This window comes from Sabethes cyaneus, chromosome 3, assembly GCF_943734655.1.
Source record: "Sabethes cyaneus chromosome 3, idSabCyanKW18_F2, whole genome shotgun sequence".
Lineage (NCBI taxonomy): Eukaryota > Metazoa > Arthropoda > Insecta > Diptera > Culicidae > Sabethes > Sabethes cyaneus.
In genome coordinates, this window is record NC_071355.1 from 155,897,593 (window position 1) to 155,909,645 (window position 12,053).

General features: G+C 37.2%; 1 protein-coding gene across 1 annotated transcript in view; it reads left to right on the forward strand.

Moving 5' to 3' along the window:
* The window catches only part of LOC128739168 (lachesin-like), a 152,628-nt gene that overhangs the window by 103,829 nt on the left and 36,746 nt on the right, over positions 1-12,053 (forward strand). The window contains exons 6-7 of the mRNA XM_053834597.1: positions 10,026-10,176; positions 10,337-10,479. Coding sequence (XP_053690572.1) covers positions 10,026-10,176; positions 10,337-10,479 — 294 coding nt within the window. The remainder of the gene's footprint in view (positions 1-10,025; positions 10,177-10,336; positions 10,480-12,053) is intronic.

A 12,053-nucleotide genomic window follows, 5' to 3' on the forward strand; every position in this document is an offset into this window, starting at 1 on the left:
TGGACCTAGTATTGATTTTAGAATGGACCTAGTTTTGCGCTCCGAGACATCACTGGTGGTAGCTATCATTGCCTACCACTAACGAACTCGTCGTTGTATATTCATTGAAACTGCTTGTTGTCACTATAGTATCTCCGTTTATAATTAATCTATAAGCACGGGATATTGAAAGTAGGCTTGATTTATAGCCTAAATAAAAACTTAATTATATTGATAAAACTAACTATCACTCATCCTTTTTCGTAGTTGCTTCATAGTGTTTGTACATTGTAGCCTCTAGTTTTGAAACTGGAAAGTTTTCCTAATTAGTTAGCTAACATATGCCATTTTATGCTTAAAACAATATAAACTTAATTTATTCTCAGTATTATAAAAAAATTTTAACCATCATTGATTAAAAGATAAGATGGATCAAAAGATAAGAGGGATACTAACTGCCTTCTGTTAAGGGGGCATAGTACCTTTTCAATTTTTTAAAACATAAATTTTTTTATTGATTATTTCGAAAGATTAACATTTTGACCATATGTGTTTGAAGTCGTTTGCATGAATTCCAAATATTGACAAAGTTACAGCTATTTGTACCGCGCATGTCTGGAGTGATTAAACAACGAGTAAAAACTTCAACGTCGTTTTTCTCGAAACCAGGTTTTGAAAGTCGGTACCATAAATATCTCAAGAACGGCTCAAGCAATTCTTATGATTCTTTTTTTGTTTGAAAGCCAACAAAATTATCTAGTGTTTGACCCATCCTTTTCTTGATATTGCAATTTTTGATTTTTTTAGAAATGTTTAAAGTCAATTTTTTCGCTTAAAAACCATACTTTTATGTTTCAATGTCCGCCATTTTGTTATGTGTTCGAATTCTAAAAAAGGATGGTAAGGTAAAAATGGTTGGAATCAAAAATTTTTTCATGGACAAATAACGTCCTGTATTTTCCATATAAATACAGCAAAAAGTTTTGCTGTAAGTTTAAGTTTTGACAAAACTCAGATGAGAAATAGTTTAAACACGTTAATCAAGCATATACCAAAGCTTCAAAACACCTTTAGCGCGCTGACCGAAAACCCTAAGGCCAATAAAATTCAACCGGATCTTTTAATCGAGCAAAAAACATGGGTTTGAAGCATTTTTATTTAAAGTTTAAGCGTGAAAACCAAATCTGTTCTTGCTTTTAATATATACGTTATTATTTTCCATGCAAAAATCTACGAAAAGAAGACAAAAACGAGAGAATTCGGACGATTTTCGGAAACTCCGAATTCGAATTTCCATTTCTGTTTCGTGCTAGAAGTGTTAAGTATTTTTCACTCACTCACTCACATTTTACACTCACACACTCTCACTTCACTCACATTTTACACTCATTTTTCGAGTTTTTCAGGCTGTAGAGCCCACGGACAATTGATTTTATACTCATATCCTCCAAATTGTTTTAGCCCCCCGATTTTTCAAGCCAATTTCCAAAGGGGGGGGTGACAAAAACTTAAAAAATATTTTGCAAAGGCCTTATATTCCGCCGATAAGTAAGCAGGTTGACTTCACATCACCTTTTGGTCGATTGACAGATAGATTAAAAATCAGTTTAGTAAAATATTCAAAATCATGCAACCGGACTAATCCGTGGTCGTATCTTATACACAACCCCTCTGATTTTATTCTTGGGGGATGTAAAGTTTTCTTTAAGCACCTCTCCCTCTGACTTGTGACAAAATTAATACCTCCTTGTCCACCGAAATTGAGTGACTCTGAGATCTAAAATATTCATTTTTGAAACTTCCTATTTTCTATCTGGTACAGTTCTTCATCGACTATCAGTTAGTAAAATATTCAAAATCATGCAACCGGACTAATCCGTGGTCGTATCTTATACACAACCCCTCTGATTTTATTCTTGGGGGATGTAAAGTTTTCTTTAAGCACCTCTCCCTCTGACTTGTGACAAAATTAATACCTCCTTGTCCACCGAAATTGAGTGACTCTGAGATCTAAAATATTCATTTTTGAAACTTCCTATTTTCTATCTGGTACAGTTCTTCATCGACTATCATTTAAAATTAAAACCTACTATCTAAGCTTACCTTTAAACCTAGTAGAATTACCAAGTCTAATTTTTTCAAGCACCATTTACAGTATGATTTCGAATTTGACAACAAATGCGTGTCGCATATGTTGCCAAAATCGAAACCGTGGCAAAATGTAGACCATTTTTCAACTGAAAAAATTGCATATAAATGTGTCAAAAATTGAATAATTACCACTAATTAACGAATTTTTCACGATTGCAACGGTTTTATATTCAAAATGTTCGACAGGGGCTGTCGCAAACCTTTAGATGCTTTGCAGTAAGACGTAGTCCTACGTCAGTAAAAAGTCTGACCTTTCGAAATATGTAGTCACTAAATAAAAACACGAACCCCACTGTACTTGATAAACTACGTTTAATACAAGTTATATTACATATTTTTAATGAATGGTTTAAATTTTTGAAACTAATAGGCGACATAATTTTTTTATGACGTGGAAATCGTTTCAACCATATCTGAACAACAGGTAATAATAAATTCCCAATATACAAATGTCACACACAGATACATACACAACGCATATCAAGTCACTGAAACATTGTTCAATTGTTGGGCTGACATAAAAACAAGACCCTCGGTGACTGTGACCGATTTCAAATTTTTCAACCGACTTTCATACCTTTCTAACAGAGTATAAGAAAGGTAAAAGCTGTTCAACCTTGTGTCCTATTAATAAATAACAGTAGTATAGTTGTACTATTAAAAAAAAATTCTTTGTTATTATTTTGTTCATTTACATGGAAGAAACTATGACAATCCTAATTTAGGTCCATTTCAAAATCAAAAATAGGTCCAATTCAAGATCATGTTGGGTCCATTCAAGATCAAAAAAAGGCTTTGGCAAAAAACGATATATTTAATAAAAGTTTCATCAATTATACATTTTTAAAGTACTGATAATGTAGAAAAAAGGTGGTACTTTCCAACAAATAGTAACATCACCACATATTATTTATAAATGACGAGTAAATTGAGCAGGAGTGCGAGTGGTGGTGTTAAAAAGCGCTAAATAGGTCCATTCAAGATCAATTACCCTAAATAGTTTAAAAATTGTGGTTGAATAACGTGTTTTGACCAAATACAAATGATCGCCTGTTTCTCAGAGACGGCCAAACCGATTTATCCGCTATTGATCACTATTGAGTTTTTCGATTGGACTTGTAATTTGCAAGTTATGAGCAATCTTGAACTACACAATAAGATGTACAATAACTTAAAACGATTTCGACCAATACAATTTATCTAATTTCTATTATTTTAATATTAAACGAGAGGTTTTAATACTGCGAGATATTTCATAAGAATTGGTTTTACAGGACAAAAATTATTTAATAAAGATTGATCAAACTTAATCTAGAAAACTATATGGATTTGAATCAGAGAGAATGGCCAGTGATGGATGGGCACCGCTAACCGAAAATTTAGCGTCAATCGTCCGAATCGTTCGAACTAAAAATCACAACAATGTTTACGAAGCCAACGCGTATGTATTTGTGTAGGACGGCATGACAAATGTTATTCTGCAAAATTTCTGCAGGTCAGGCAAGTTTTCCTGGCTGTAGAATAACGACAATGCTTTGCGTGAGTTATTTTCATTTATGAATGACAGAAATTAAAACGATTAGTCGACATTTTCTTCTTCGTCGCACGAGAAAATGTAGGAAATTTGACTGGTAGGACTTCTTTAATGATAAAAAGCATTTAAATAGATATCAGCCCACTTTGATTGATCGCGTATGATAGACAACAAACTCAAGTATTAGGGAATAACTAGTCTTGCATTGTGTGTCATAAAAAAGCTGATATTTTTAATAATTTGTGTTGGATAGGACGGGAATAGGCAATTACGACGAATATTATATACCCTACTATATATAGCGCAAATAACTGTCGACAATTCATAATTTTTGGATATAATACATATGCAGAAAACTGATTTTAGTAATTTTTCTTGCGATTACCCAGCCAACTGGTAATGAACCCACCTATGTACCGCCAATTGGAATTGATTGTGTACGTAAATAATTTGACAGGATTATCAATTGATTTTTAGCAGTTGCTACGAAAACAGACAAGCAACTACACCCGATGCTTTGTTCGTACTGCCAGGTGCAACCCGGAGTGAAGAAGTTGGATATCGTGAGGCACTTCGTGTCCGCGGATATAGCCGATCCGGCACATACAACATCCTCTCCCTTCTAGAGAATGGTTAAGTGCAGTAGAAGCTGAAAAGGGACACCAAGAGCAAGGTGCCCTCAGCCTTCCGCGCCTTGGGGAGGTCGGAACTAAACAGTGAAAAAGTACCTCGCCAAAATGGACATTCTTAAGTGGGTGCATCAGTCCAGGCTGGCTGAAGGCTGAAGGTGCTAGTGAAAAACATCTTTACGGCGAAGGATGACGAGACCTACTTGATGTTAGATGCCAACGACTGTCAAAGCATTGAGTACAGTAACTTCGAAAACAGACACTGATGAAGCCTGCTGAAGTCGTAGGCGAAATACGTATCTGTCGTGAATAAACATAGATAGTAGAATTTCAGGTATCGTATTCTACTAAGACGATCCAAAAACTTCAGACATTACGCCCCGCCAAGAAGGTAAGCGATGGCGTCAAATATATCTCCCACAGAAAGTTCCCAAAGAATGTCCTTCTGTAACTGACGATCAGCGAGAAGCGAATGTTCAAGCTGCTGTTCTTTCTTTCGGGGCTTATGGTGAACGGGGATATATGCAGTATGAAGTGCATGCTGGAAGTTACCGCCTGAAGAACGTGGTTTTTTGGCCGCCTCGGCCTCGGTCCAATGTGCCAAAAGATCAATGGAGGAGATGTACTGGTTAAAGATAATCATTGTACTGAATACCGTCAACCCTTCCGGTGTCCCCCAGCTGCAAACAATAGAACATTTTCATTGTTTCATCGGTCATGACTAAGGTTCCGGCTAACTGCCATCAGGCCGACCGACAAGACATCAAAGCTATTGTTGTAGAAGGCTTAATAAAAGTAGCATTTAAGGAAACCTTTTGTAGTGCTTTTCATCTTCCTTGAAAAAGCTTTAAAAATAAAAAGCGAAACGTCGGAGAGTAACTAAAAATTTGTTACGATTTTAGTTTGACTACATACGCCATTTCCCAAAGAAGTTCTTTTAATCGCGGTCCGTATTTTGTTTATTTTTGAAATGCATACGTCATCACCGCAACTTGTTTGTCCTTAGAGAAAGAAACTTAGAAACTTAGTAACTATTAGCCAGAAATATTCGTGTTTCAGTTCCATATTGCATGCTCTATCAGTGTCTGTTTGTTAGGCGTGTCAGTCTCGATTCAATTAGAACTCATTTGAATTCGACTTGTCTGGAAAAGATGAGTGGACCTCTCGGTATACATGATACTCCCTCTGTCATTCACCAAACAGTAATACTATTATTTTGGTGTTTTCTAACGACGTATAGCAGTCGGCTTTACTTTTCTGTTGGGGAAGAATAAATGCTTAATGCGAGAAATGTAGATTCAGGCAAATTGAAAATTCTTGATATTAGGCCAAAAATATAGACTTAGCGAAGGTGAGAGTCGAACACACATCTCCCAATCTCTAGTTGAGCGTGTTGTTTAACCAATTACACCACTAGTGGATCCTCACACTACATGTAATCGCTGGCACGGACGGTTACCGACTGATTGTTGCTAAGCACAAACCGAATTGCTATATGTCTATCAATCTGTGCAGTTGCAACAAATACAGTCAACAAAAATATATTCGCGCTGGATAAATATGCGAATGAATGATAGAATCAGGCATGCGTCATAATAAAACCTTGATGTAAGACCACAGAGTACAGACGGCTTAGTGGTGTAATTGGTTAAACAACACGCTCAACTAAAGATTGGGAAATGTGAGTTCGACTCTCACCTTCGCTAAGTCTATATTAGAAGAACTGGAAAAAATGATATGCAAACTGTGAAAAATAATTGACTGCCCAGGTGGGACTTAATTGTATTTACTCAGCAATTTCATGAAAAAAGGAAGTATCAATATTAAAAAGTCTTCCGATTTTGCTCAAATTTTGTAAATGTATTCCTTTTCAGAAAATTTTTGATCCGTATTTTTTTATGTGGCGTTTGGAGTACTCCTTTCTGAGTTAAGGATGCTCCAAAAATCCTCGTTTGTCAGTCTTTATTTTTAATTCAAAACATACCAAATGAAAGGTATTATAATTCTTTCCATGTATTATCTGTCAGTAAAAGTGATATGAACCTATGATATGTATCAACACAGCATTAATTAACAGTTAAATTATGTTTCAAAGACAAGTCGATCATTATCTCAAATAACTTTCTTTCACTACAAGGTGGATTAAATAGCGTTTTTTAAACTAAAATTGCATCCTACATTTTTAAATTCGAAGACAAAAAATAAACCGTTTACGACCGTTTTAGCCTGCAAATAGAGCGGCTCTCTCGAGCATTGGCATAGTTAAAGGGGGGGGGGGGGGGTTCTGACGGACCATGTCCCCTCCAGAAATTTTCACCATTGGAAATTGAAAACCGGAAAAAAATTCAGTGTACCTATATGTTTTCAAAAATATTTCCCTCCTTATTTTTTCGCGCAAAAACCAAACGAATGTCAATAGCTTTGTAGTTGCGATATTACAGCTCTTCAATGAACACCAGAATGGCGAAGTCGCAGAAAGAGGCGGAAAGGAATCTAACCTAGGAATACCCAAGAAAGATAGTAATGTCCCAGCACCTGATCTGCAAGAAGTCAAACGAGAAATCGGGTTTCTGAAGACCAACAAAGCCGCTGGTAAGGATCGTCAACTGGCAGAGCTTTATAAATGTGGCCGAGAAACGCTGGCAATGGCTCTACACTGGATTACTTCCAATATTTGGGAAACGGAGGAGTTACCGGCGTAATGGATGGAAGGATTGTTTGTCCCATCTACAAAAAAGGTAATCGTCTCGAGTGCTGCAACTAACGCGGCAGAACGCTGGTAAATACCGCCTACAAGGAACTCTCCCAAATCTTGTTACACCGGCTGTCACCGATAGCACATGGTTTCGTCGCAAATTACCAGGCAGGCTTCATGGGGACTCGCGCAACTACGGACCATAATTTTACAATCCGACAGATCTTGCAGAAATATCAGGAATACAAGTGCCCACGCATCACATCTTTATTGGTTTCAAAACAGCATACGATACAGTCGATCGAGACCAGTTATGACAGATAATGCATGAACACGGTTTTCCGAAAAAACTGACGAGGCTGGTCAGAGCTACATTGGACCGAGTGATGTGTTTCATGTGCATTTCGGGGACTCTCTCGAGACGCGGCGAGGATTGGGACAAAGTTACGGCTTATCCGGCATGCTGTTCAACATCGCTCTTGAGGGAGTAACCCGACGAGCGAGTATCGAAATGAGGCACGATTTTCATCTAGGGTAGCCATCCTAGGCTTTACAGATGACTTTAATATCATAAACAGAAATTTTGCGACAACGGAGGCAATCTACCGCAGACGAAGCGCAGTCTAAGAGGACTAGGCGCGTTAAAGACCAAATATAACCAAATTGTCTGGAGGAGCGCCAGGTCAAAAAAAGTCTAATTTCTCTTTTTATTTCCCCATGTCTAACGCTTTATCCAGATATTTCTAGATGTCCTTTTTTCAAAAGCAAAGATATTCCCTATTCGCGCAATAATTTTTCTCGGAATTTTCCTCAATTTTTGTTTTTGAAATACAATAACTTTTGAATGCATGGTCAAAATGTTCTGATATTAATATCAAAATGTCAAGAAATCTCTTCTGAACACATTTTTCATATTGCCAATTCAAAATAAATTACATATGTGATTCTGGAGCTCAAAAGCGAATGCCGTCTACAGACGGCCTTACCGTTAGAGGGTTAAAATGCCTTAGTCGTTCAATTCTGATTTTTGGCCATAATGGTTTTTGAACAGCAAGCATTATTCAAGCAAAATAAATATAATTACAATCAAAGAAACTTTGCTTTTACAAACTGGCTTTGCTGGTTGTGATATTCTTGTAGTCGGAATCAGGGATGGTTCGATCACTTTAACTGAATTTTGATTCATTAGAGAGTACCGCCTCAGCCGAGCCAAATTTGACAAAGTGATGTATGAGACATTTGTAAAATTGGTTATTATAAATAATTTTGCTGAAAGAAGTTTTGCTGTATCTTTTATAGTTAAAGCGCTACAATGCTAGTAACTCTTTAGTGACTAAATGAACGTTCATTTAGTTACTAAAGAGGTACTAGCATTGTAGAACCGTAACTACAAAAGATACAGCAAAACTTTGTTCAGCAAAATTGTAGATAATAACTAGTTCCACAAATGTCCAATACTTCATTTCAACAAATTTTGCTCGGTTGAGACGGTACTGTCAAATGAATCAAAATTGAGTCAAAGTGATCGAACCATCCTTGGTCGGAATATACCAAAAAGAACACAGAGCCATTACCTTACAATTTCTTGTCGCTAAATACGTTCTCCAATAATAAAATCTTAACGAAAACACCCCGCGGTTCATTTACACAGTCGAGTGTAACCATCAGACCATTACCAGTGGCGGTTGCATCGTATTTAACAGTCAGGTCACGGCAGGCTATAAAACATATTTTAAATTCACATGACGCTTGACTCGGAAGGGTGGGTGTTATGGGTGCTACCTAACATCTACCTATGCTTTGCAATATATACACATCTGCTAGCTCATGGTGGACAAAATTGCGCACATTATTGAACATGATCGTTTTGTGTTCCAGCGCCAAACAGCACACCTTGACACATGATACATTGGCTGAACAACTACGGTTGGCGTAGAAAACATTGTCACCCGGGGTGCTTGCTTGTTTCCAGTGAAGTAGGGCATCATTTACAGATATTGGAACCTTACTCCAGTCAAGTGGCAAGAAAGATTCAACCCAACGGGTTTTGCAACAATCATGCACATATAGATTTCGAGACGACAATGTTTTAACACGAATGGTAAAAAGTGTTTTAACCTTTGCTATAATTGTTATTGAAATTGTTTTGAGCCCACAGTTTTAATGATGTTACAATAGAAAATGAGCAAATGTTGTACAATGTTCAACAACATTTTTATCGTATATTTTAAACCGCATTTCTTTCTACAAAAAGCAGAGGAGTATTTCTACGATGAAGATTAACGAGCAACATTATTCATACCAATTTAACAGCACCCAAACGTACATTTTCACATGTCTGGCCAGCGAAAGCCTTCTCCCTTTCTCCACTGCTGCAGAGAACTTTCCCAGCAAAAAGAAGTCAAGTTCAACGCTAGACTGAATGTCACAGATCCTTACAGTCGCTGTCTCCCGACAGACTGAAAAGATGACTATATCTCCCGGTCTCGGAAGTAATAAAATACGTGAACCGCATTAAAAATTCATCTTTACACAACAAATGTTACACGTCGTTCAGTATGGCTTATTTCACCATCCGGAGCTTCATGCTGTCGTTTTGTCTCTTATTAAGTTTGCTTAGTCATTGACACCGAATTGGATCGGTAGACTAGGTTTGCACCGTGCTGGTCGCACTACCTGCAGTTATATTCTTTCGTAGAACAATTCAATTGTTTGCAAAATTGATTACTAACAAACTTTGTCACGAAGCCTCCAAAGCATATTAATGAATTCGTGTTACCGAAATCAACAGCAGCCGGTTCCTACTGCAGCAGTAATCGCAACACGGTAGCAGTCTAAACAAATTGATGATACGACTTTCGACATTTCATTGATATCAAGCCGTACATGCCAAAATATGAATGTGATGAATTTAATGCACGTGACTTTATTTGTAACCCGATTTCAGTCCCGATCAATCGACAGCAAGCAAACTGATGCACATTTCCATCTGTCATCAGTACTAATAGGATTTTTGCTTCTGTCTGTACATTCGCAGTTCCACCGATGCTCTGGATACCGCATCAGCTGGTAGGAGTACCTCTCTATTTCAACGTTACTCTGGAATGCTTTACCGAGGCGCACCCGACGTCTCTCAACTACTGGACCCGGGAAGACGGCCACATGATTCACGATTCTCGGAAATACAGGTTAGAATATGATGCATCAAAAAACCTCTTTTGTGTTTTTATGGGGACGCAAGGTTGTTTTATTTCCAAGTCAGAAAATCCTTCCACTTATACCACGACAAATTTAATAAACTTATCCTCTTCGTCAATTCATATTTTTTTCATTCATCCTATTCAACAGGACGGAATCAATGGTAGGGACGCCAGTGTATAAGACACACATGCGACTGAACATCTTCAACATTCAGCAGAGCGATTACGGCACCTACAAGTGTGTAGCAAAGAATCCTCGAGGGGAGACTGATGGAACGATACGATTGTACAGTAAGTACTTAGCAGCTATTATGCTGGAAAATGCCCTATTGATAAACAGTGATCATCATCGTTTCATGCCCATACATAACCACATTGGTACATAACCACAAACCAGAAGGAAAGCGTTTAAGTAGCGCTCCAAACTAATTGACCTATCCATGCACTGCTTAGTCTTGGCATCGAATAAACCAAACAGGCCTAATTAATTTGTCTGAGCTGTTGATTGGTTGCACATTTCCCTTGCAATAGCCAGCATTCTTCAAGTTTACCATTATGACATTCCAAAATGTATGAGCCGTATTCACGAATATTACCGGCCAGTTGCCTTGGTGTTCGGGTAAGAAGGTCAGGTAGAAAATCAAGTATGGTCATAAATAATCTGTTCTGACAATAACATTCAGGTGAAATCCCATCAACAGACAAACAATTTTCTAAAGGCTTTGAAAGCGCTATTGTTTTCGTCGAATAAATAATTATACAAATGCAGAAGAGCGTATGCATAAGAAATTTGTTTGCCTTCTTACCAGAAACAATCGTCTCCAGCCGGTGCATTGTATAAAATTCCATGGCAGTTCTTCCACTCCTATCGCTGCCGCCATTGCGACCATCCGCTCCGTTTGCCAAGTAGGGAACGGTGCTTTGGCTAGAAAGGATTTTAACGAGACTATTACCCTTGGTTTCAGTTCAGGAAAATCAGGCAGCACTCTAGAATCTATGTATACCGTTCCAACGTAAGTGTTTCGTGGCACCAGTGTTCGTTTGTGCCAGCACAAAGCATAACTGAAAAAAAGTTTGATAATAATTTAGGCCATGCCATTGGTATTACACAAAATAATATTATTTAAAGTGTTTTGATTTGTTACTTAAGTCGGTGAGATAGGAAGATTATTTGAAACGTTTATAACGACAATAAAACTGTTTTTTAAAAGCAAACTATAATATTAAAACTAGATTTGGTCGGTGTTAAGTCAGACCGAACCAAGTGACAAAAATTTGATTTAGAGAAAAATGAAGGCAAAATTTGCTATTCTGTGTAGTTTGAAGCTATCAATCGTTCGAAATTGTTTCATATCTCTGACTGTTTGCAACATTTATGTAATCTGATTGGAGTAAAATGTAGCTTAGGAAATTCTCGGTCGTTTGCTGTCATTAACCTTTATTTTTTTATTTTACGACTTGGTTCCGTCTGATTTAGCACCGACCATTTATGTATGTATAATCGATATAGCCCTTTGGTTAAGGTTAAGATTAAATAATACTTAATTTTCATGTATAGCTTAACATTCAAAGCCATTAGTGGACCAGTTAGTGCTTGAGTAGTTTCTTCCACGAATTATTTTAAACTGGTAACGCTAAACATGCAACCGATGGCACTTACAGTACGAGTAATTTTCGCTAAAGCTTAAAATAATATCAATTTGTGTTGCAAATCTCTATATTTAACACATTTTTTAAAACAGATTGGAATGTCCGTTTTCCTTTTATGGACCTTGTGGTTTACAATAGGATAGCGGCCGGGTCCATTATAGGAATTCTAGTGTATTTTGCATGAAGATGGTCCTCTAATGGCGACATTTCGCATT